A 26,118-nucleotide genomic window follows, 5' to 3' on the forward strand; every position below is an offset into this window, starting at 1 on the left:
CAGCCTGGTCTACAGACAAATTCCAGGACAGCCAGGGATACACACAGAGAAACCCTGTCTCAAAAAAAAAAAAAAAAAAAAAAAAGAAAGAAAGAAAGAAAGGAAGGAAGGAAGGAAGGAAGGAAGGAAGGAAGAAAAGAAAAAGAAAAAAACACTTTCAACTTTTAACCTCCACATGCATGAGAGATGGCACTCATGTATTCACACACATCATAAACTCGTAATAACATTATTATAACAATTACCTACGTATTTTAATTAATTAATTTTGAAACAGAGAGTTTAAAGCCAGACTGGCTAGAAAAGACCTTGTCTATAAAATAAAATAAGGATTAAAGTACTGACGTGTGGGGGGGCTGGGACAGATACACATTAATAAGAATCTAAATTATTTTTTTAAGAGCTACTTTCTAAATTATTTTTTTTAAAGAGGCTTACTTTTAAGTATAAAAACTATTCTAAAATTTTGGTATGGGTTAAAAATGTGATGTGGATTTGTACTAACAATGGCTGAAGTATACACTTGAAAGAAAATGTCATCTCGGAATTTGAGGCCAGACTGGTCTATATATTAAGTTCTAGACCAACCAAGGCTTATCTCAAATACAAAAAGCCTGTTTCGGTAGAGCATGTCTGTAATCCCAGCACCAGCGAGAGTGAGGCAGGAGGAATAGTTTTGGGAACAAGGTCGGGCTACACAAATAATGTCCAAAGAAAGAGAAATGAGAAGTTGGGGGAGAAAGAGAATATCATGGGGGAGGGGAGAAAGGACAAATGGATGGATGGATGGATGGATGGATGGATGAATGAATGGATGGACAGACAAATGGGTGGATGGAGAGAGTGAAAGAGGAGGAAGAAAGAAAGGAAGGAGGGAAAGAGGGAGGGAGAGAAGAAGGAAGGAAGGAGGGAAGTTAAAAGGCAGGCAATAATTTCACTCTACAATGACTATATACTACAACTGAGATTACTACAACTGAGATTCCTAAAACGTTCTTGGGTTATCCGTAATCAGTACCTTGTCAACAAAACATATAGGGAAGGATTTGAGTGCAGATGCCTGTGGGTGTCAGCTGGAGTCGCAGGTGATGTAAGCTGTCCAGTGTGGGCTCTGGAAACTGAACTTAGGTTTTCTGTAAGAGCAGCATTTGCCATCCTTTGTGGGGCATGCTTCCAGCTTCCCAGATCATCAGGAGGCTGAAGTAGAAAGGTGTGAGGCCAGCCTGGGCAAATTAGAGAGACTTGACCTTAAAATACCTGTCTCTGTGTGTGTGTGTGTGTGCGCGCGTGCGTGTGCATGAGAGAGAAAAGAGAGAGAGAAGTTATAAGTGTAGTTTGGTGGTAGAGCATCTGTCCAGCATAGAAGAAGCAGGAGAGAGATGCTATACCCTTCCATAACCACCAGGACAGTGTAGCTCTTGCCCTTGGACTTGGGGACAAGTCACTGAGCCTACAAACTTAGCAGCTGGGTAACCCACAATAACTGTCACCCTGAAGCCACACTCCCTCTGCCTGCCATCAGCCCGCCCCACCAAGCTAAGGCTGCAGAGAGAATCTGTGCTTCTAACATTCTCATCCAAATGCAGGAAAGAACCAATTAATGTGAATTGTCTTCTGATCCCCACATACAGACTTTGGGTGGATGAGTGGGCATACACACACACACACACACACACACACACACACAGAGGAAAAATATGGACTTGCGATATTAGATGAGATCCCCAGAGTAAGGTAAGAATTAGGCTTCCATCAACAGATGAATGAATAAGCTGGGCTATCTAAAAGGAAGTTGACGGACTCCGGAGACTGCCCAATGGTTAAGAGTCTTGCTGAACCTGAGGCTGGCACACAACTTTGATCCCAGCACTGAGGAGGCAGAGGAAAGTGGATCTCTGTGAGTCTGATGCCAGTGTGGTCTACAGTGAGTTCCAAGACAGTTGGGGACTATATAGAGAGATCCTGCTTAAACCCCTACCCTCGAAAGGAGTGTTCTGATTTTCTGAAAGACTACAGTTCAGTTCCCAGCATCTATGTTAGGTCACAGTCACCTATAAGTCCAACATCCAGTACCAGGGAGTCTGACACACTCTTCTAGACTCTGAGGGCAGGCACACGCATATAGGCACACACACACACACACACACAGAAACACATGCACAAACAAATGCACACATGCACACACAAGTATGAATTGGCAAGGAAGAAACTGTCTCCACTCCATAAAATATTATGGGGCTGGAGAGATGGCTCAGCGGTTAAGAGCACTGACTGCTCTTCCAGAGGTCCTGAGTTCAATTCCCAGCAACCACATGGTGGCTCACAACCATCTCTAATGGGATCTGATGCCCTCTTCTGGTGTGTCCGAAGGCAGCCACAGTGTACTCATATACATAAAATAAATAAACTTTTAAAAAAACAGACAAATGGCACCTGGTAGTAAGTGGCCTCACACACCATGGCCTAAATCCACGAGGAAGCACAGCAGCCCCATTCTAGTAGTCAGACTGAAGTCCCGTTCTTTCACATCTCTCCCAGGCCAAACAGCGGGGCCATTCCAGGTTCTTGCCAAGAGCAGACGGCATGTGACAGGCCTTAGATATGCTAGCCTGGGGCCTTACACAAGATGAGGAGAAGCTAGAGGACATATGGAGCAGTCTGTGAGCAATCCCAGATCCAGATGCCTCCTCTAGGCCTCCTGAACCAGCCCTCCCCACTGCAAGACATTCCTCTTGCCCTCCACCTGTAGTGTTGCCGGTACTGACTTGTGTACCAGCCCATCTTCCGGTAGAGCTATGATCTTGTGATGATTCCTCAGCATCTTGTACAGGCTGACCCCGACCTCCTCAGACTCAACTAGGGATGACCTGGAAAGTTGCGCCTTCATCTAGGCTAAGATACAGGTCCGGTCTAAGGGACTTTAGAACCACGTTTAGGCAAGCATTCTAGCAACTGAAGAGGCAAATCTTGTGGGCGTGGCTACTTCCAGAGAGCCCTGGTCCAACTGGATGAATCTTAACCTTGCCAGTACCCTCCTCTATGTCCCCAGATAGACTTGCCTTACTCACTGGGGAAAGTATCCGTTCTGTGGTGGAAGTTAGTCTGTTGGGCCTTCTGTTGGGCCTATTATTCCACCTCTCAAGATAAGCAACTGTTTGCCTTGTCCTTCCTTCACCTTCATGGTGTTAACTAGAAGAATAGGCCAGGTGTGGTGATAAATTCTTTTAATACCTCATTCAAGAGGCAGGGGCAAACAAATCTCTATGAGTAGCTAGTTCCAGACTAGTCAGGGTTGCTTAGTAACACCCTGTCTCAAAAAGAAAGAGGAAAGAGGAGCAGATTATAATTCTGATAATATTAAAGCTAATCCTTCTAGACCCTGGCTCACTTCTGCTCTCCCAAGGAACTTGAGTGTAGGTCTTAGCAATCATATCAGGTGGCTCATAACCACCTGTAACGCCTGTTCTAGGATACCCAGTGCCGCTTTCTAACTTTTATCGGCGCCTGTTCTCACATACACAAACCCACACAGACACACACACACATATACATAATTTAAAAATAAGACAAGAAAATTTGGAGGATGTCTCTTATTTGGCAAAGCCCCTACCTAGTGCGTGCAAATCCCTGCCTTTAGATGCAAAAGAAGAGAATTAAAGGAACAGGGAGGTGGGGAGAGGGAGTGGAGAAAGGGGAGAAGGAAAGGGGGAAAAAAGAAAACAGAAATGAAGGGACTGTCACATCCAAAAGCCGGAGAAACAGGATTGAATCAAAACTACTCTGCTCCCACATCCCAGTGTGGAGGGGGCTGGAGGGGCGGCTCAGGGGTGAGAGCAACTGATACACCTGACAACCTAGGTTCCCTGGAGCTGGGGGGGCGGGGGGATGGGGGGAACGCAGAGAAATTTGTCCAACGGAGGGGGCTGTTTTTAGTTGGTCTGCTTGGTTGATTGATTTTTTTCTTTCCGGTTTGCTTAAGGGAAAGCAACTTTATAGACCTGGAGAGATGACTCAGTGGTTAAGAGTGGTTATTGTTCTTACACAGGAACGAGGGTCAGCTCCCATCACCCAGAAAGTGGCTCGGAACCGCTTGTAACTTCTGTTCCAGGGATTCCATCACCCTCTGTGGCCTGTAAGGGCACCACACACTCGTGTGGTACACAAACACTCAGGATGGGGCACACACGTATTATGTATAATAATATTATTTTATTTATTTATTCTTTTGAAGTGGGATTTCTCTGCACAGCTCTTGACTGTTCTGGAGCTCACTGTAGACCGGGTTGGTCCACCTGCCTCTGCTTCCCGAGTGCCAGGATTAAAGGTGTGCATAAGTACCACCAGGCTATAAATAAATATTTTTTAAGTAGCCTGTTCAAGAAAAAGGAAAGAACTGCCCACTCGCCAGTCAGGTGAGCTAGAAAAGAAATCACCTACAAATCATCTTTTTGGCTCATTCCAAGACAAGTCCCTTCTTTAAAAACTATATATATATATATATATATTGTTCATGGTATCATTCTTTTTTCAAAGATGTATTTATTTATTTAACTACACTGTTGCTGTTTTCAAACAGAAGAGAGCATCAGATCCCATTAAAGATGGTCATGAACTACCATGTGGTTGCTGGGATTTGAACTCAGGACCTCTGGAAGAGCAGTCAGTGCTCTTGACCTCTGAGCCATCTCTCCAGCCCTAAAAACTTTAAAAAAATATATATATATATACATATATATTTCATTTTTATCTATATATGAGTGTTTTGCCTACATGTTTGTATGTGTATCAGAAAGTGACAGATCCCTTCAAACAGATGGATGTGAGCTACCATATGGGTGCAGGGAACCAATCTTAGGTCCTCTGGAAGAGCCATCTCTCCAGCCCCTGTAATCTTTAAAACTTTATTAGAAAGTAATTATAAGATCATAGAAAGTTGCATGTGGATGTGGTGGCACATACCCATTATCCCAGAGCCAGGAAGTGCCAAGGAAAAATGTCACTGAAAGTTCAAAGCCAGCCTGATGCCAAGGTTACAGAGGAAGAGCATGCTATAAATAAAAATAAACACGTAAAGAAACAGCAAGAATAGTAAGGAGAGGCCCTTGTTCCATCCTTCTTCTAGGGTACCATCTTACATACCTATACATATGTATTTTTTTATTTATTTTGGAGGGTGGTGTGCACATCCCACAGTGCCCATATTGAAGTCAGAAGTCTGTTCCCTCCTAATGTTCACAATGAGGGTCCAGGGATTTAACTCAGTTTTTGGGTTTGGCAGCAAGTGCTTTTAACTGCTGAGTCATCTATCTCACGGGATATATATTTGTTGTTGTTATTGGGTGTGTGTGTGTGTGTGTGTGTGTGTGTGTGTGTGTATTTTAGATGAAGCTTTCCTGATGAAGAAACTGAACCTGATGAGGCAGCTTGCCTAAACTGATGAGCTCTAGAGAGCGAAGGTTGCCCTTCATTTTGGTAGATAATGAAAAGGAGGAAACGATGATGATGATGATGATGATGATGATGATGATGATGATGATAATTATAACAGCCTTCCACTGTTACCTTAGTATGATTGACAGTAAAAACAATGCATAATCTAGGTATATAATACGCTCTTGTCATTATCTTCTGACATGATGAGATCATCTATCTATCTGTTCTCTGAGCAAACCTGAAGCATCCAAAGCATTAATGCTGATGGCTTGTTATCAGCTGCAAATTATAGCTTCAGTCCGTATTCCTGTCACAACTAAACCCTGTGCGTGCTGTGTGTGTAGCGAATGTGCAGATGTGGTGAACATGTGCAGCCGTACGTGCATGTCGAAGCAAGAGGAGGATGTCCCAAGGTCTGCCTTCTCGACTCCTACCTTGAGACAGTCTCTCACGGTGTCTGGACCTAGGCTGGCAGCCAGCAAGCGCCCATCTTTCTCCAACAGTGCTGGGGTTGCACACTCAGGTCCTCATGCATCTACCCAAACCCAACAACTAATCTTTATATCATCTGGCCAACATCTGGCCTTTCTCCCTATTCTCAAAGGAGCCTTCTTTGGAGAATGTTCAGGGTAGAGCATTATCTACTATGTTTGAAGTCCTAGAGTCAAGCTCTTGTGCCAAATAACTACATTAATTAATAATTAACTAAAGCTAGAAAGCCTTCTTTTTGTAAGAGTATTTCAGTACAAGATGTCTACCTTGTGGTCGGTGGTCATGGTGCATGACAGTGATCCCATAGTCCCAACACTCAGGAGGCTGAAGCAGGAGAATTTATTTATTTATTTATTTATTTATTTATTTATTTATTTATTTATTTATTTATTTATTGGTGCAGGGTATTTTCAAGACAGGGTTTGTCTGTGTAGGCCTGGCCATCCTGGACTGACTTAGTAGATCAGGCTAGCCTCAAACTCAGAGATCAACCTGCCTCTTCCTTCTGAGCGCTGACATTAAAGGCGTGCACTAGCACATCTGGCAAGAATTGCACATTGTTTGAGCGTGTCTCAGAAAGCAGATCAAAAGGGTTGGGGGTGTATCCTGCTTGCAGAGTGTCTTCATTGAGTGCTTTGATTCCTCTATCCTACAAAAATTAAAAACAAAACCCCAGGGCTAGAGAGATGGCTCAGTAGTTAAGAGCCCTGTCTGCTCTTCCAGAGGTCCTGAGTTCAAATCCCAGAAACCACACAGTGGCTCACAACCATTTGTAATGAGATCTGATGCCCTCTGCTGGTGTGTCTGAACACAGCAACAGTGTAATCACATATACAAAATAAATGAATCTTTTAAAAAACAAAAACCCCAGAAACTCTACCTTCACCTTTGCAGAAATGACTGTGACCCATGAGAGCAGCCCCAGAATAGCACTGTAGATTGTGCTCCGTTCCAGCTTGGCATATGAGGAAAGCAATACTTAAACAATTTGTCTCAGGTCATCCCAGAGACATCTTTAAATGTCCAGAAAAATGTTTACATAACAGAGGCTGAGTCTGTTTTCATTCCATAATCTCAGAACGCCAGCAAATAAACAAGGCAGTGAAAATGAACGCTTTGGAGCTGAGGGAGGGCTCATGGGTTAGGAGTACTAGCTAGCTGCTCGTCCAGGGATCCCGATTCAATGGCACCCACAGGTAACTCATAATCACCTCTACTTACAGGGATCCAAGGCTGTCTTCTTCAGGCCTTGGCGGGCATCAGACACACGGGAGGCACACAGATACGTTCGCAGACAAAGCATCTATACACATAAAATAAATAAATAGAACAAACACTTCATAGGATGGAACCAGGACATAAATGGTGGACGCCCTTACTCTTCCCCCTAAACTCTTGTGAAATGATGGCAGGAAATAATTAATAGATGTCTGGATGCTCAGCTCCACAGCCTGCAAGGCATAGTGCAGGGTCCGTGGTGAGGGGTCCGTGTGCAGGGTCCGTGGTGAGGGGTCCGTGTGCAGGGTCCGTGGTGAGGGGTCCGTGTGCAGGGTCCGTGGTGAGGGGGCCGTGTGCCTTTTCAGTTGTCCGAGCACTTCCAGGGACGCCTTAATATTAGCCATCATAAAAGCGAACTTAATTCCTTTAAAAAAGAAAACATATATCCAAATTGGATTTAGTGTTTTGAGTACAGGAAACTTTACCAAGATTATGGAAACAGAAAAGAATTCGAGATTACCATGTAGTGTGTTTCAGTACAGGTGGCAGGACAATTAGAAATCTGGTTAAGCTACAGAAAATCTGCACAGATCTGGGAGGGATTTAGATCTTGGTGCGCTTTGGTGCAACCCATCATCAGATGCACGGTGCGCTGGGGCTCTGAGTATCCAGACTCCCCAGGTGCGGGGGAGGTGATGTAAAGGGGAAGAATAAAGAGGATATTCTTCTCTGATCCACCTTTTGTGTGGGGCAAACAATTAGGCAGCCCTGGTGCCTGTGAGAGGAACCGGCGGAGTCTCTGAACGCCACCTCACGCCTGTGTTTCTGGGCTTTTCCTTTTAAGAATAATTCAGAGCATTCTCGTGGGATTCAAAAGCGGGGAGGGGGAGGGAGTCAAAGGAAAGACTGCCCTCGGCTTCACCACCCACTTCATAGGCGTTGCCTCTAAAATACAACGTAAGTGTCGATTTTTATGTGTATCCTAATAGTTTATCCTAAATAGTTTACTAGGTTTATTTTTGAGGGCATCACGAGAGTCTCATAAAACCCTTGAATGCCATGAAAGACTATTCTGATGTCTTATAACTAACAACCATTTGATGGTGTGAAAGACAGTCCTGCTTGAAGGCCCTAGTAGGCTTTGGCAGTGGTTTTTATTTGCTGACCCGGGTTCAGACAGACCTGGGCTGTCTTTGTAGAGCTCTTCTGCTGAGATTTCATTCAGCTAAGGAAGAGATTCCCAAAGGCTGTGTGAAGGTCTCTTTCTGGCTTGAGGGGCCTGTGTGCCTCGTGCTGAGCTCTGGGGATCAGCTGTCCCTTTCTTGTTACTTTACCCGGTTTGATGAGAGTCTCTTTCCATCTGGTATGTCCTGGTCTCCAACAAGGACAAACCCTGACAGAACCCAGAGTCACTTCGGATACTGAGTGTCTGGGAATAAAATGTAGCGATTGAATGACTCTTAGCAGGACAAGAAGAAAGGGGAGGGAGATGGAGGGGGAGAAACATCATCAGAGAGCAGTAGAGGCAGCCAGATGGCATATGTACTAGCATTTGTCACCAAGCCTGAGCACTTGAGAACCATATCTGGGACCCACATGGTGGATACACTCCGTGGTACCTCTGTGCACACGCACGCGCACACACACACACACACACATACTCATGAGATAAATAAATATGTACTCTTTGTCCTCTTTGTTGGGGTTTTCCTGTGACTCCAATCAGAAGCTGCTCTGGAACACTCAAGTATGAGCAGGTGGTGAATTCTCATATCAGTCATAAGTCCACCTGGAATGTCAGAGTTTCCCTGCAAGACTTTTAAAATAGAACCCAACTCTGCACAATACCCTCCTCCCCCAGTACCTCAGAGCAGAAATCTGCCCCATCTTGCTCACTCTGGATACTAGTAAGAGCAAAAGGAGTTAGCCTTGGGGTATTCTCTCCAAAGAGACAAATGTGAATATCCCAGGAATGATTAAAATGTCTACACTATCTCATACCCAATCCCAGATGAAGGTGAACCAAAAAGCAAAAGGCAAGGCCAGGTTAGGGTTGTAGCTCAGGTAAAATATCTGCATACGTGCATGAAACCCTGGGTTCAATTCCAAGTACCACATAAACTAGCAATGATGTCATGTGCTTGTGACTTGAGCATTCCGGAAGTATGGGGAAGAAGATAAGACATTCAAGGTCATCTTTGGCTACAGAATGAGCTGAAGGCTAACCTTGGCTACATAAAATCCTATCTCAAAAGGACTAATGATAGGGCTCCCCAAATAAGGAGATACTTGTTTAGGAGTTGCTTCCAGAATAAATCCAAGTTCCTGTGCCTTGGGGTGGAGCTCTGGCTGCATTCCCTACATAGCTACATGCTAGAGCACTGTTGCCTCTGGTGCATTAAAAAAAGAAAAGAAAAAAAAAGATGGACGTAGAAAGAAAGGTCAAGGCAGGTCCTGCACTTTAGGAACAGCTGACACATCATCCCAAGGATGATCTTTACAGATGCCTGCCCAACACCCGAGCCTTTCTCTGCGTGAAATGTTCTGCCAACAGGTAGTCATTTTATTCTGTTGGTAATTGTGTCGTTTTAGAAATAGCAAGCCAGTAAGGACCAGGAATCCAGCTCTTGGTTGAATACTTGCCTGACATACTCAGAGTGCTGGGTTTGATTCCCTTTGCCTTACAGGCCTAAAATCCCAGCTATTTGGGAGGCCAAGGCCAAAAGGTTTGAAACTCAGGCCAGCCTGGGAAATTTTCTGAGACCTTGCTTCAATTTTTTTTTTTTTAAATGCGTACAGCAGGGCTATGGTGGTGCACACCTTTAATCCCAGCACTCAGGAAACAGAGGCAGGTGGATGTCAAGGCCAATCTGGTCTACAGAGCAAGCTCCAGGCAAAGAGGGCTACGCAGAGAAACCCTATCTCAAAAAAAAAAAAAAAAAAAAAAAAAGACGACAACAACAACAACAAACAGAATAGAACAAAACAGTTGAGTTATTCTTGCCTGCCTATAATTTCAGTATTGGGGAGGTATAGACAGAAAGACCAAAAGTTCAAGGCTATCCTGCACTACAGAGTGAGTTCTGGACCAGTCTAGGAGATACATATGATATATAATATACACCCCAGGCGATACATATGATATATAATATACACCCCACTCCCACCTCCTCCCCACCCCTATGGAATAAACCATGGTGGTACATTGCCTGTCATCTTTTCACCTGGGATGTGGAAGCAAGAAGACTGGGAGCTAATGCAAAGTCATCCTTAGCTACATCACAAGTTGGTGGCCTCCTGAGCTGCAAGAGACACTGCTTACATGAATGAAAGCATGCATGAACGAATGAATGCACGGGTGAATGTATGCACATATGCCTGCAAGCACGGGGAGGGGGGGACTGGAGATATAGCTCATCTATAGAATGCTTGCCTAGCATGTGAAAAATAAAGGCAAGCCAAATTGTGCAGGGCTTTTTCCCTTGTAAAAAGTCTGGCAGGCAAGTTCATTGTTTGGACAGAAACCAAATTACCAGCAATTGGCAGGGAAGGGTAGAAGCCCATTGGGGAAAAATGATGTTCTTTCTCCCTTGGGGACTAACAAAAAAAGAGTGAGTTCGGGAGTCTAGGAATTGTCTTAAAGAGCAGTGAAGATGCAGCGCTGTGAGGGGGTGAATTACACACTCTTCTTCACTGTGTGCAGAAGATGAAACTGAAACCTAGAGTTTAGGAAAGCTTTGCACTCCACAAGTGACAACTTCGTTACCACCAAGAAGCAGGGAAAGTGGCTGGTGGCACGGGGATATCATAGGTTCGAATTTTTCAAGGAAGGAAAAGAAAATGTAATTTGGGGTCTGGCTAAAGTTGCTCAGAGGATTATATTTATCAAAGGGTTTCCAGGCCAGGCATGCCGGTGCACACCTTTAACCCCAGCAGCTGGGGCAGAGGCAGGTGCATCTCTCTAGGTGGTGGCGGCTAAGGATCGGAGAGGCAACAGCTGGAGGACGTACATAAACTGGAGGCTAGTCTGCGCTACAAAATGAGTTCCAGCCTGGCAGTGGTGGGGCACACTTTTAATCCCAGCACTCTGGAGGCAGAGGCAGGAGGTTTTCTGTGAGTTTGAGTCTGGTCTGCAGAGTGTTCTTGAACAGCTAAGAAGAGGAAGAGGTAGAGAAGTAGGAGGAGGAAGGAAGGATGCTAGTTCCAAGCCAGCCTGGGCTACAAAATGAAGTGGTATTTTTGTTGTTGTTTTGTTTTTGTTTTTCTTGGATCAGAGGTATGTGTCACCACCACCCAGCTCCAAGACAGCCAGTGCTACATGGGGAGAACTGACACAGAGAGGCCCTGACTTCAAAAGAAGGGAGCGGCGTGGGGGTAGAGACCACCTAGTGCAGTTTCTGTCGTTCACACAACCAGGAGCCTGGCAAAAATAGTAAAGTGACAAATTAGCAATCCGTATCTCCTGTAACTAAGGAAGTAATGCTTGGCGAAGCAACCCGAAGGCCATCGACAGTTCATCCTGTCATCTGGCCTCTTGGACCCCAGAGATACGGGGGTCTCCTTAAAGCCCCAACACTTCCTCCATTGCTCTCAGATGTTCTACTTTCAGTTGACAACCGGGAACTGCTTCCACATCCTGCATCCAATTTATTATCGATCTTATGACTTCTTTCTCTAAAAAGAGACTGGGTACCTAGCTACTACCAGTACCTGAGCCAAGCCACCAACCTCCCGAGAGCCTGCTGATGTGGTATCCCAGTCTTTACTGGCTACTGTGGATCTACAATGCATATCCCCAAGGCTTGATTGAGGGAGAGGGAATTAGTGGGAGTGGGGTGTGTGTGTGTGTGTGTGTGTGTGTGTGTGTGTGTGTGTATGTGATTTTGTTGGTGGTGGCTGTTTTTTGGTTTGGTTTGGTTTTTGAAACAGAGTCTTGTTACGTAGCTCAGGCTGGCCTGGCAGAGGGCATCAGATCCCATTACAGATGGTTGTGAGCCACCATGTGGTTGGTGGGAACTGAACTCAGGACCTCTGGAAGAGCAGTTGGTGCTCTTAACCACTGAGCCATCTCTCCAGCGCCGCTTGGCCTTTTCTATGGCTCGTGTTCTCAGCTTTTCTTTCTTTCTTTTCCTTTAATACCACATAGTCAAAAGCCAATTTGTTTCCCTCATTTATTTCATGAAGCAGCTACTTTACGAGGTCTCTAAGGGTCAATACTATTAGCGTGGACATTTCAGCATTGCTTTCCTATCCTAAACACTCCAATGGCCCGTCAAAGTGCTGCATGCCTATAAACTCCAGAGGCTGAGCCAGGGGCATTGCTGCAAATACGATTGATACCAGCCTGGGCTAGATACCTTCACCCCCGAGACACTCCTGACGGCAGAATACAGTCAGTCCAACTTGTACCAACTTCCCAGCCTTCAGCATCCCTTCCTCCTACTCCTGCAGGCTTCGTGGGTAAACAAGCTAATTTACTTGGACCTCTGCCTCATCTTTCTTCTCTTAATTCAGCCCGAGAAGTCGCTTCTTCTGCTACTTTGCTCTCGGGGCTCAGGAGTTTCAAGGAAGATGTTAATGTGTTAAGGCTGAGAGAGCTCTCTGGTTTGCAGGTCACCCTTGTCAGCATATAGAGTTCTAGGCCAGCCAGAGCTGCAGAGCTCTGTCTGAAACAGCAGCAGCAGATGTGAGTTAACATGTACTTACCAACCTACCATATGAAGCCAAAGGTAAATAAATACATCTTTTATTATTATTTCTTTTTGCACTAGTAGGTTAGTTCAGTAGTAAATATAAGACTTTTTCATTTGGCAAAATAAACAGCAACAAAAACTCAAAAGAAAGGAACCTGTGTCTTGTTCGCCTGACCCTGTGCACACTAGCAGGCTGTTCAAGTTTGACCTTCAGTCTGGGACGATTTCGCCTTACCCATTCAGCCAGCAGCAACCCTCTGGGGCCCAGGGCTTCTCTCTGATTGTACGTATCTACCAGTCCCATACCCTGAATATTTCCCTTTCCAGAATCTTAGAATTAGTTGCACAACTACTCGGTTGATTAATGATGATATCTTATTGTGTCTTTTTCTTGTTGTTGTTGAAACTGGGACTCACGATCTAGCCCTGCGTAGCCTGGAGCCCACTTCATTCAACTGCCTGACTTTTAAGCTCACAGCAATCCTCCCGCTTCTGTCTCCTGGGTGCTGTTATTTCATGTGTGTGGCATTGCACCAGGCTGGAAATACTTTTATTTATTGTTTATGGGTTTGGTTTGTGGGTCCCCTGTCTGTCTGAACGCAAAGTTTTGCTACATAGCACTGGCTGCCCTGGAATACATCGTAGCCCACAGCGACATCAAACCCACCTATTTTCCCCATTCGGCCACTGTGTGCTGGGATTCCGGTGTGAGCTGGATTTGATTCTTTCTGATTCTGCCCTTTTGAGGGGCTGCATTAGGCTGTAGCTCCGCCTTCCAGCTTCCCTCCCCGCCCACTCTGCTCCTAAGCTGCCCGTCACAGGCAGCTTCCAGTTCTTCGTTGAGACTGGGTTGCTCAGGTCCAGGCCCCTGCTCATCCACTCCCTACCAGCACCCCTTCCTTCTCTCCTGGAATTCCTCACCTGGCAATTCTCGGCTGGGTTAGGGCCTCTCAGAGTCCCCCCTCCCCCTTCCCAATCAAAGCACTCCACAGCATCCCTCTTGGGCTGGAATGTAACACCATCCTTACTGGGGCTTTACTTTGGGCTACTCTTCTGGAGGGAGACCACTAGGACTCATCAGTCCGTAAGAAAGCTAACGTGAGAGTCTGGGGCTGGCAGTGGGCGCGCTTGGCTGCACAGAAGCTGATCTGGTCGAAGAAACAGTTTCAGTGCCTCTGCTGAAGTAGTGTTTCTTCGGAAAGCATGCTGCGGCAGCTCTTTGGGGGTTTTCTTACCTTCCCCAAACCGGTGAGCCTGGGACTTGAAAGTCTGTCCCTGAGACAGTGCTGGGGGCAGCTGGAGGGCTGCTGATCAAAGGCTGCAGGTGTTTGGTGGAGCATCTCTTCTGTGGGAGAAATGAAGGGTTCTATGAAAGAGGGAGGGAAGAAGGGAGTGAATGAAGACCTGAAGGATCCGTGGTCCACAATCCAGGCAAACAGCACAAGTTCCCCAAAGGCTGACCCTCAAAAACACTTTGAGGAAGGGTCCAGAAAGATGACTCAGCTGGTAAAGGCACTGGCTGCCAAACTTTATTACATGAGTTCAGTCTCCAGGTCTCACAAGCTGGAGGAAAAAACCAACTCTTAAAGACTGTCCTTTGGAGGCTTGCTCCCTCCACTGACACGCACAATAAATAAAAACATTGTGTGTATGTGTGTGTGTGTGTGTGTGTGTGTGTGTGTATTTAAATGGAAGGATATTATTTTGGCAATGAAAACAGACTACAGGTTTTTTGTCATAAATAAAAACCATAGGTTCGAGTGCCAGGCCAGCCAGGGCTACACATTGAGACCTTGTCTCAAAAAATTAGAATTAAAAATCAAGCCATCAGCCGGGCATGGTGGTACACACCTTTAGTCTCAGCACTTGGCAGTCAGATCTCTGTGAGTTCAAGGCCAGTCTGGTCTACAAAGGAAGTTCCAGGGCAGTAAGGGCTACACAGAGAAACCGTGTCTCAAAAAAACCAAAACAACAACCCAAACCAATCAATGAGGCAGTTATGGGACTGCGGCTGCTTGTGACTCACTTTTCCCAGACAGGGAGAGGAACAACACATTTTTCTGTCACAATGAATAAATAAACAACGTCCCTTGAATACAGACTAAATTCTTTTCCTTTCCTTTTCTTTCTTCGAGACTGGATCTCTCCCTGTAGCCTTGAGTGTCCTAGACATACCACAGAGCACAAGCTGGCCTAGAACTCACAGAAATCCTGTCTTTACCTCCCAAATTCTGGGATTACAGGTCTGTCCCAGGTTGCCTGTAGAGATTATTTTTTTTGGGGGGGGGATCTCCCACTGAGGCCAGACAAGGCAGATCGCTGCTACATAAGTGTGAGGTGCCTCTGCCTAGCCAGTGTGTAGTCTTTGGTTGGTTGTTCAGTCTCTGGGTACTCCGGGCAATCCAAGCTAGTTGACACTGTTGGTCTTCTTATAGGGTTGCTGTTAGGAAAAGGATGAAGACAGTGGGTGGGTGGGGGTATATGGCCCATGAACATGTGGCAAGGCCTGGGGGCAAGGGAGATGCCTCTGGGGGGGGGAATTATCCTTAAAATAGCAAAAAGCAGACATGAATGGGGCCCTTGAGTACAGTAGGGACACTCACACCATGCCCCGTCTGTTCCCTGAGATCCGCTCCCTCCTCTACTCCAGAAATTATCCCATTAACACTTAATTTAATTTTGAGTCGGGGTCTTTGTAAGGAAAAGATGACGGGGCACCAATGAAAGGAAAAGTCACGGGGCACCAATGTTGTGAAAAGATGATGTCCCGGGTTTCGGCACCAATCAGTTCTAAATCCCATCTCCACCTGGGAGCAGGTGACGTCACTACCCCTACAAAAGACCGAAACCCCTCTTCCTCGCCCCCTTTTCCTTCTTCGCTTCACTCGGCCTTGACCCTTGCCCCATCCCGTTCTATTAAACCTCTCCACGTGGAACCGTGCTTGTTTGGTGTGGTCTGTCTGGGCATGGGCTGAGAAATCTAATTAACAGCAGTCTTAAGTAAGTATCGCTGGCCTTCAACTCAGAGATCTAATTGCCTCCAGAGTACATTGCAAAGATCGAGGAAGAAGAACCAAAAGTTCAAGGTCACCCTCAACTATACAGTGGACGTGAAGCCAGAGAAACTTTTGTAATTGATGTGTTTTGTAATGCGGCACCATGATGCAGTGCCCTATCGGGCCATGCTGAGGCCCTACCTCCCAGCCCCCACCCCTGCCACCTCAGGTATCAGCCATACAACGGGTCTAGTATAAAATGAAGAAAGGAAGTTTATTTGGGAGGTGGGAAGGGTGTCTGGGGAAGGGAGTTGAGGCAGAGAAAGAGAAAGGGGGACAGAGAAGGACGGGGAGAGGAGAAAGAAGGAAAGAGGCTGGCCGGGGGCACATGGAAAGAGGGAGAGATGGAGGGGTGGGGAAGCAGAGAGAGAGAGAGAGAGAGAGAGAGACAGAGATGGAGAGAAAGCCTGAACAGTCTTTTTAGGTGAGCCAGGCTCCTCCCTGGCTGTTGCTAGGTAACTGTTGGGCGGAGCCTAGAAGAAATACTAACAGTAATAACTTGCTAAAAATCAGTAATAGCACATCTGGGAGGTTTTAAGCAGGACGAGGTGAGGTCTGAATTAGGGGCTGATCACACCTCATTCCCCTGCTATCTTACAGACTATAGTTGGCACCCCACTGGGACTATGTCTGTGACAGGTTCCCTGGGGCCTTCTAACTTCAGTATGTCCTGAGGGCTTCAGATTCCTGCAATATTTTGTCTGGCATTAAATAAATATCGTGGCCTCAAGAAACTCCGTGTTCTCCATCCTATTCAAGACTTCTCAGAAAGTGCTATACTTGTCTCAGTAGGTTTCTATATTGCCCTGGCTCACTCTTTGTAGGTCCCATCCACTAAAAATTGGAAGAACTTTGAGGTCAGTTTGGGCTATACAGTGAGACCTTGTTTCGATAAATAAGTTTAAATAAATAAGTGGCAAGTTGGTTCCCAAGTAGTAAGAATGACCTTGGCCCAGCAGGAGTAAATAGAACGTGGGTGAGGGGTTAGGAAGAGGAAGGCCAGTGGAGTGATCCTCAGGTTAAAGAGCTGCAGAAAGACCTTGTGAACTAGGGAAGATGGGCCAGACCTTCCCTCTTCTTCCCTTGTAAACCTTTACCATTTTGTTTGCCTGCATTGTATGTCTGTGTACTGCAGGTGTGCCTGGTGCTCTCGGCGGCCAGAAACGTGCATCAGATCCCCTAGGACTGTGTTATAGTTGTGAACCCCCACGCCAGTGCTGGGAACCCTACCCAGTTCTCTCCAAGAGCACTTGCCTGAAGCAGCCACTTAGACCAATGATCAGGCCCAGTTACAGAAACTCCCAGGCTGGGCGATAACTCTAACTCATTGTTAAGAGGCTGAAAGGGCGAAGTTTGTCTTATAGGTGTTTTGGACAATACCTGGCACGTGAGGGTTAATAGTGACACCTTTTCACCCTTAATTTATTTATTCACTTTACATCCCAATTGCAGAGCACCCCTCCTCCTCTCCTCCTAGTCCTATCCTTACACCCCCTTTCCTCCTTCTCTTCTGAGAAGGGAAGCCCTCCCCCACCCCAAAGGTACCAAACGCATCCAGGACTAGGTGCAACCTCTTCCACTGAGGCCAGATAAGGCAGCTCAGCTAGGGGAAAGCAAGCCAACAGTCAGAGACAGCCCCTACTCCACTTGTTAGGAACCCACATGGAGACCCCGCTACACGATACATAAGTGTAGGAAACCTAGGTCCAGCTCTTGGGTCTCTGTGGACACTTACCTTTTTTAACATGATAAAGGACTGCTCTTTAGGGCATCCAGGAGAGGAATTCAGTAGGGAACTAGTCTGTTCAGCCCTTTTGTGTTTTTTTCCCAAATCTGTTGGGAAATTCCTTTTCTCTGTGGTGCCAGCCACCTAACCCCACCTAACCCCAAGCCCTAGCTGACCGCTTTCCATGACAAAGACAGAGGCCCCGCTCTAGCCTAGAGGCCACTCACCCTCCTGCCCTGGGAGAGCATCAGGGGTTTCTTTCTCATTAATGACCTCAAAGTTTTAGCCCAAAAAAACAGCAGGAAAAAGACAAAAGCCACCCAGCCCCTAAAGACAGGTGCTTTCAAACCCTCCTAAGGCCAAGTGGCCCTGGGAGTCTTCTCTGAAGTTCAGGGGGCCTTTTGTGTTCTCAGCATGCAGAGGTTGGCCTTAGGATTGATTTGGGAGCTCTGTGGGCCACAGAGGGGGGTGGTGAGCCTTTTTTTTTCAAAGCCTCCCAGGCTGCCTTTGTCAGGAAGTTCAAGATCTACAGGAAATTGAAAAATGTCCAGATGGACTCGAATGGTGGCACAGCACTCAGGAAATGGACAAAATTCAGTGTCTGCTACTAAGTGAGTCTGAAGGCCAGCCTGGGCTTCAAAGACTGTTTCCCAAATCCAAACTGTAGTGCGTATGCAGAGATGGGAATGTAAGGGTCCTCAGATTCTCCTGCCTTGCTGTTTTTCAAAGGGCACACCAGACCGTGGAAAGTGGACACACATTAACCTCAGCCGGGTAAGTAGCTCCTACTTCCCAGAAACCCTAGCTCCATATTATAGGGCATTTACCCTTGTAAGCAACCCAAAGTATGGTCTATCCCAATTCCAAATTTTTTGACATGGTCCCCAAGGCAGAACATCACAGGTGCTAAGTCTGTAGCAACTTGGTGTTGGTGGACTTAGAGCTGGAATCACCCAGGCCCAGTAGCTTTGCCCTGGTGTGTCTCATGCTGGGTCGCAGCTACTTTACTCACCCCTCAATAGTTCCTCACGATGGTACTATCCCTGTGTCTAACATCAAGTACCCAGATCTAGTATTTTCCAATACATTTTGATCCAGTTTGTTTCTTCCCAACTCGTCCTCACACTTGATTCCCTTAAGGAAGTTTAGCGCAAGATGTTCTTACCTGAGTTAACATGACCCCATGTGATCACTTTCCCTCGGATATTTCAACTGTGTGGGTATACTTTCTGGTATTTAATGGACATCCTATGATACACAGGACAGTCTATATATCTTTCTGGATGGGGCTATGTTCCAACCTACAGCTTCAGCCTTGGAAATGGGCTTCCTCCCACCTCCCCAAGATGAGCACCACTCGAGGGCAGCCTCAAAGTGCATCTTTCTTCAGACTATTATGCACCGAAACTCACCTTGATTTGTCCTCTAACCTTACCCTAGGAAGGCCAGGCAAGCACTCTACTACTGAGGCCCATCCCAGTGTGAATTTACCTTCAAACAGAACTGTTAAAGAATTAGAAATAAACCCAACACTCATGTCCAAAACACTTCGTGAAGAGTAGCTTTTATCCTGGCTACTCTTTTATTATTCTATTCACCTGGGGACAGGTGGAACAAATCCAAAGTGCCCAGTCAATGCCTCTCAACACAGTCCCTCTAATGGTTTGGGTGTCACGCCATCCACTTCTGTTCTTTCGAGAAAGACACTTGAGGTCTGAAGAGCACAGGCACAAAGCCAGGAATCATTCCCTGAAGAGTTTATTCTTAAGCATGTAGAATACTCTCTTAGGAAAAAAACAACTTTCATAGCTCCAGCAGACATTATAAATTAATTTACAAATATAGAATTGTGTTAGAAATATCCATAAAAGTCCTTGGCTCTTGACATACAAAAATATTCAGAAAAATTTTTATACACAAAATATGAGTCCAGGTAGTTTTCTTTGGTTATCTTTTTACATAGTAGTTAATAAGCGATGGCGAATGCAATTTGCACATCAAGAAGGCATTAAAATTTTTCATACTTTAAAAAATTATTAAACTAATGCTAAGAGTTCTAATATACAGGGGAATTAAAACCCTGCCTTAAAAAAAAAATCCACAAGGATCCTCCCAGCCCCCCACCCCCACCCCAATGTGGTTCTTGTCTCATGGCAATACCTCAAGAACATGGTAACATGGGAACTTAAGAGAATACCTTCAGACTGATGCTGACCAAGAGTTTCCTGTATGATGATATGCTAGACTCTCCCCACTAAAGCGGTTCAAATGAAGTTACTTCGAAGTAGAAGGGTGGTGGTGGTGCTGCTGAAACAAATATAAATATAAAACCATGTGTAAAATTTCTCATTAAAAAATCGTAAGATTGGTTGGTCCCGGTGTGGTAGTGAATCAGGAGGCATAACTGTGTTTCAAGACTAGGGTGACCTACATAGTTCTGACAGCCAGGGCTATGTAGAGACCTTGTCTCAAAAATAAAAACAACAAAAAAACCTGAAGTATTAAACTTACGATGAAAACACCTAGGACCTAAGCTAAATCAGGCAGGAAACCAGGTTGATCACTAGGACCTATGGCTTCCAGGCTTTATCCCATTTTTACATTGTCTGTCATGAAGCTAGCATGTTTAAGAACCCACAACTTCCCATGTGTGACCTTGGTACGTCACCTACCATTTCAGGATAGTCATTTCCTGTCTTTCACAGGGTTTGGTACTATCAATGGTTTCAGAAACCCACTAAGCATCCTGGCAAGGAGATTGCTCTGGTGCAGAATTAAATGGGTTGAGATGATCCACTTCGATAGGCTCAGCACGTTCTTGCACTGAATTCTGGGAACTCCTGAATAACCCCACAGTCCACTGACTGACCATGTTCAAGTCACTAAGTAGTTCTTAAGCTCCAGCAAGCTTTTCCAGGTTTCTCCAGTTGTGTGCCTCTCTGGAGAAAAGGCACCCTACTCAGTCCTGGGATGGTAGGCAGAACTCTGAGGACTGTATTTTATTACTCACTTGTAAATCAAAACAGCAAGTTCCGATGTCCATAAGTCCAGCTCACGAAAGTTTTCCCATCCAGTGACCTTTACCCCCATCAACCTGTGTATAGACAAAGTCAGTAGACTGCAGGATCACTCGGGGGTTGTTGCAGGAATGCTTTATGCTAAAAGTTGTTCTCTATATATCTGGAAATGACTCAACCCATTTAATTCTCTGCACAGGAAGTCGCCTTTCCAAGATGCTAAGCAGATTTCTGAAACCGTTGATCTCTGTGTGGGAGATCGGTACATCTCAAGTGGGCATTTGATCAAGTCTGAGGAGCCATGTCTAGATGTCAGAACCTTCCCGGGGGTAGATGAGGCTATTGACCATGCTGAAGTTGTAGAAAGGGCTGCTGAAGGGGCTACTCGGGTCCCCACTGCCACCGGAGAAAGGACTGTAATAGGAAGACAGCTGGTTGCTTCCACTCACGGTGCTGCTCAGCTGCACCGAGTCGGGAGAGCTGTCTGGGATGGAGGTGTTGGGGAATGTGCTGGAAGGCATCTGGGTTCCTCCGGGGTGTCGACGGCTGCCCGGGAGGGCTCGCTGGGTGCTCATGCTGCTGGGGTTGACACTTAAGGTGTTGAAGCTGCTGAGGAAGGTGTTGAGGCATGGAGTCGGGGTGAGGGTAGATGCTCCAGGAGAGGAGGCAGTACTCTTGGTGCCCTCTGGAGGCTCTGGTGACTGAGATGGCCTCAGCATGGAAGAGGGGCTGTCTCCTTCTAGCTTCCCGCTCACTCTTAGTCTTGAGGACTGCCCTTCCGATTTTGATGTCCCTGAAGGCACAGTAAGGTTGCTGCAGGCCTCGGCGCGGCGCCTTCGCTTCCGACGGAAGTTTCCATTGTCGAACATCTTCTCACAGTTTGGATCTAGAGTCCAGTAATTCCCTTTCCCTGAGGGGAAATAAAAAAGTTAGTGAAGGTTGGTTCATTCATTCATTCATGGCATCGTTTCTCTGTGTGGCCCTGGTTGTCCCAGAACTTGCTCTTCAGACCACGCTAGCCTTGAACTCAGAGATCCATCCCTCTTGAATGCTAGGATTAAAGGCATGTGCCACTACACCTGGGCTCAAGGGTTCTATTTTATTTCTGTGCACACAATGCCCCATGTTCCAAGACATACACACTAGTGGGTGTCTGAAATCAAGTAGTACCAAACCCTATGCTTCTTCCTAGGATAAAGTTAAAATATAAATTCGGCAGAACGACAGTTATTGTAAGTCATGCGAATGAGATCTATTTCTGGAATTTAAAGACAGTGTCAAATATCCCCAGCTGGTATTAAATTTACTCCAGTTCTGCTGCCTGTCCCCGAGATGTCACCTCCTTCCCTAAGCTACACCGCCATACCCATTCCATAGTGCTGAGGACCAAAAGAAGCACACACACACACACACACACACACACACACACACACACACACACTCACGCACACACACACACTCACGCACACGGCCCCGTACATAGGCAAGTGTTCACCCACGGAATTACAGCCCCAGTCCTCATCTTTTCCGTTTCCTTTGTTTGTTGAAACAGGGTCTCGAATAGCCCAGGCAAACCCAGAAGCTGCTATACCAGTGAAGCTGGGGCCCCTAACTAATCTATCCTCTTATCTCTACTTCCGAAGTTCCGGAAGTGCAGGCCGTGTGCCTCAATGCCTGGTTTGTAATTTGCTGCTTAATTGTTTTGGACAGCAAATGACCCTGCTTTAATAAAACTGGGGGTTAGGGAAGATCACCACAGCCCACATAGGACCTCCAGGAAATCGGATTAAATGTTGACCAAGGTGCTCACTGTGTCCTTCCTCTTCTGGAGGCCTTGCCCACCTCAAGGAAAGTCAGAATAAGTTCTTCTAGACAGTTGTATGTATTAGTAACATCCACTACTTACACCCTAAGACCTAACTTCATTCCTGAGACGCCTACAGCAAGTCACCTACCACCTTCCTTACTCTAGTTCCAGACTTGGGACGTTATGAAATTCTGATGCTACTTAAAGCACGATTTTCCACTGGTCTCCTAAAATAGTAAGTTAGCATATAGCAAATTAACTTAGGCTTAAATGATGCCTCGGCGTCAGTGAGTAGCTGGTACACAGCGAACAGAACTTGCAACTTCTGAAAAGAAAAAGAAACAAAGCAAGTCCTGCAACTGGAAAGAACCGCACCATTTTTAAAAGACAATGTCAAAATGATACATTAGAAATATCACTACGGAGCCATCAAGTAAGTCTTAACAGCTCAGTTGATCTTGGTCTGCAGAACAAGAAAACTGGGAGTCAGCACCCCATGTTCATCACCAAACAGAGCGTGCCCCTAGAGAGGTCAAGATGTTCACTGGGAAAATTCTGCACTCACTTAAAATACACACAAGACTCGTCTTCTGTAGGAAAGAAATGCCCTCCAGTAACTGAAGTGGGACTTATCTATATTTATTACCTTAGAAGAATTTCACCCAAGTGACTTTTCCTAACTGGGCCTTTGGGGTTCCAAGATCTTAAACTATATCTCTGCAGGGAGTGCTTCTCACAGATGAGCTCAGGTGTCTCAGCTCTGTGGAGACAGGTAACCAGATCACAGCCCTCAGTTCCAGATGAGAGAGGTGACAAGCAGGCTGGCTACCTGCTGTACGTGAAGCTGCACACAACTGTCTGTCGCCGTGGAGGGGCAGCATTAAAGTCAACTGCCTCCTAACCTGCCTACCTTCCTTCCTTTTGGGGGGTCTCACTATGTAGCTCTGGGTAGACCAGGCTGAGATATGCCTGCCTCTTCAAAACACACACATACTCTCTCTCTCTCTCTCTCTCTCTCTCTGATAATATCTGTAACTATCTTGATAGTCTACTGAGCCATCTTGGCATCTGAATCTTCCCCCTCTCCCAGTGTGCGGGTGTGAACCCAAGATGTCAATACACCAAGGCGCTGTCTTTTTCAGCTACAATGTCAACCTCCAAACACCTGACTCAAGCCATCACTGCCCATTAAATCCTACAGAAATTTCTGCTTCATTTGGCGTTTTTTTTTTTTTTAGAACTTTCTCAGATACAACATTTTTGAACATGTGACAGGTCATAATAATCTTGTGTGATTTAGAGGCTACGTCAGGAAGCTGCGCACCCTGTACAAGGGTCACCATTAGGTACAAATGGCTAACTAGGTACTTGAGACGGGTCCAAATCGGAACGTGTCGAGAAACATATGGAGGGTGTGAGGTTTAACTCTCGACTCTCCACTCTACCTCCTAAATGATGAGGTATACCTAATCACATCAACTTTCTAAATGTAGTCTGCACTCTACAGAATCAGCACTGGGAAACTGCTCCGGAGTGACTTCTACCAGGCGTAATGGAATTCAGTGGTAGAGCTAATCCTTTGCACATCTGAGGCCCCGGGTCCCACCCCCCCCCCCCCAATACAACAAAAGACGCTCTGGGTTCATTCAAGAAGCCTCGTGCGAGACTGTTTCTTTGTAAGTTTCGCTCCACTTCCCCTCCCTCTGGCAGGTGAGAGAACAGTCTTCACTCAAGGTACAGAATTTAGACTAGAGGGAAGCTGATTCGGGGTGCTCATATACCCAAATTTCAGTTGGCCCGCACACTAAGTCAGACCCTTAGGAATTCAAAGGAGGAAATGAGGCCCAGTGTTCTTTAATCTTTAGTAACACCCTGCTTCTGAGAGTCCCTTTCCCTGTTCAAGCTTCCAGTAACTTAGGCTGTTCCCTGCAGCGCCTTCCTGTTTGAGGGTACGGACTTTTGGGTTTAGCCCTCTAGCTTCTGCCCTGAGGAAGAGGGACCATGTCCTCCCTGTGAAGATACGATGTAGTAATGAGAAGGCCCCACCTAGACTTCCAACCCAGCCGCGCACAGACGGGACACTGGGCTCTGGCTCTCAGCACCTGTAGGTGCGCAGCTTGGGGGCCGGGAAGCACCTGCCCCGCCATCCTCACCTGGGTCATCCTCGTCGCGGGGCACTTTCTTGAAGCAGTCGTTGAGCGATAGGTTGTGGCGGATGGAGTTCTGCCAGCCAGCCTTGCTGCGCTGGTAGAAAGGGAAGTTATCGGCGACGAACTGGTAGATGTGGCTGAGGGTGAGTTTGCGCTCTGGCGCGCTCTGGATGGCCATTGCGATGAGTGCGGAGTACGAGTAGGGTGGCCGCACCATCTTCATCAGGTCCTCGCGGCTGGCCATCGACAGCCAGCCCAGCTCGCTAGGGGCTGCCGAGCCGGCGGGCGAGGCGGGTGCGGCCGCCGAGGGCTGCGTGAAGCCCCGCTGGGCGCCCGCGAAGGGGCCGGGAGCGGCTGGGGGCTGCAGGAAGGGTCCGGGCGCTGCTCCGGGGGGCGGCGGCGGGCTCCCTAGGTAGCCGGCAGCGGAGGCTGGGCCGCCCACGCCGGGCCCATTGAGCCACAGGTAGGGGTTGGCGGCTGCAGGGGGCGGTGCGGCGTAGTCGGACAGTCCATAGGGTGCCCTGGAGGTCGGGGACGCACCGGGCGCGGCGGCGGGCTGGGAGTAGACGAAGTTGTCACCGCAGTACAGGGCCATATCGGCGGCCGAGGGCTGGTGCGGAGCGGCAGCGGCTTTGGGAGAGCGGGGCTGGCCTAGGCGCTTCGGAGAGAGCATCCCTTGGCGGACCAACCCTCCGGCCCGCCCTGGCCTCGGCTGCGACTACGGACTAGGAGCGCTGAGAAGCTCGCCGAGGGCGGGGGTACCGCGTCTTTTATACCTGCGGGCCAGCGGAGGCTGGGCGGCCAAGGCGCGCCAGTCCACGCCCTCGCCACGCCCCACGTGCCGAGGAGCCCCATGCAGTCTCCACCGCCCCGCCTGCACGGTCCCTGCTGCTTTCTGCTAAGCTCCCGAGTCAAGGTGAAAAGCGTCCATCCGTCCTTCTTTTATCCGGCCCTCCTGGCCTACGATGTGGCCATCCATCCTCCCTGCCTCCCCTGCATCCTCCCATCCTTGTCCGCGCACGATCAGCCTACTCTAAAAAGCAGAGTGTTCAAACAAGTCAGACTTCACCAGCTGGACTGCCGGTCCGTCCCTAAAAAGCTGGTGAATCCGTTTGCCCTAGCATCCACTGCCCTTCCTAACAAGTCCCAAGGTTTTAAACTTTTCTTTCTTTCTTTTTACAATCGAATTATTCACATTCAGCGCAGAACTCGCGTTCGGTCTCCACCGATCGGCTCCATGCCATCAAAAATAATAGATGGGATGCATGAAAGACAACCGACAGGCACCCTTTCTCCCGGACTCTGTGGGCCGAGTGTGAAATGGTTCTTCTCTCGATTATTTTACTGTCTTTTTGTGGCGATTCATCTTTCTAGTTAAACCGTATGTTCACAATCAGGAAACTCTGTTTTTTTTTTTTTTTTTTTTTTTTTCATTTCACTCGGTTTGTTCCGACTTTTCAAAAGGTAAATTTGCAAAGACGGTTAGGTAAGGGGCCCTGGCATTAACATTTAAAAGTAGAAACTTT

The 26,118-nt window shown here is 46.9% G+C and overlaps 1 protein-coding gene across 1 annotated transcript; it reads right to left on the reverse strand.

The window, feature by feature from the left end:
- Nucleotides 1-20,940: 20,940 nt before the first annotated feature.
- On the reverse strand, nt 20,941-25,265 carry FOXI3 (forkhead box I3; the record flags this gene model as incomplete). Its single annotated transcript, XM_080932292.1, has 2 exons — nt 20,941-21,545; nt 24,596-25,265. 2 exons carry the CDS (start codon nt 25,263-25,265, stop codon nt 20,941-20,943), a joined length of 1,275 nt encoding a protein of 424 aa, XP_080788418.1.
- Between the last annotated feature and the right edge of the window lie 853 nt (nt 25,266-26,118).

This window comes from Micromys minutus (genome assembly GCF_963924665.1).
Source record: "Micromys minutus genome assembly, chromosome: 18".
Classification (NCBI taxonomy): Eukaryota; Metazoa; Chordata; class Mammalia; order Rodentia; family Muridae; genus Micromys; species Micromys minutus.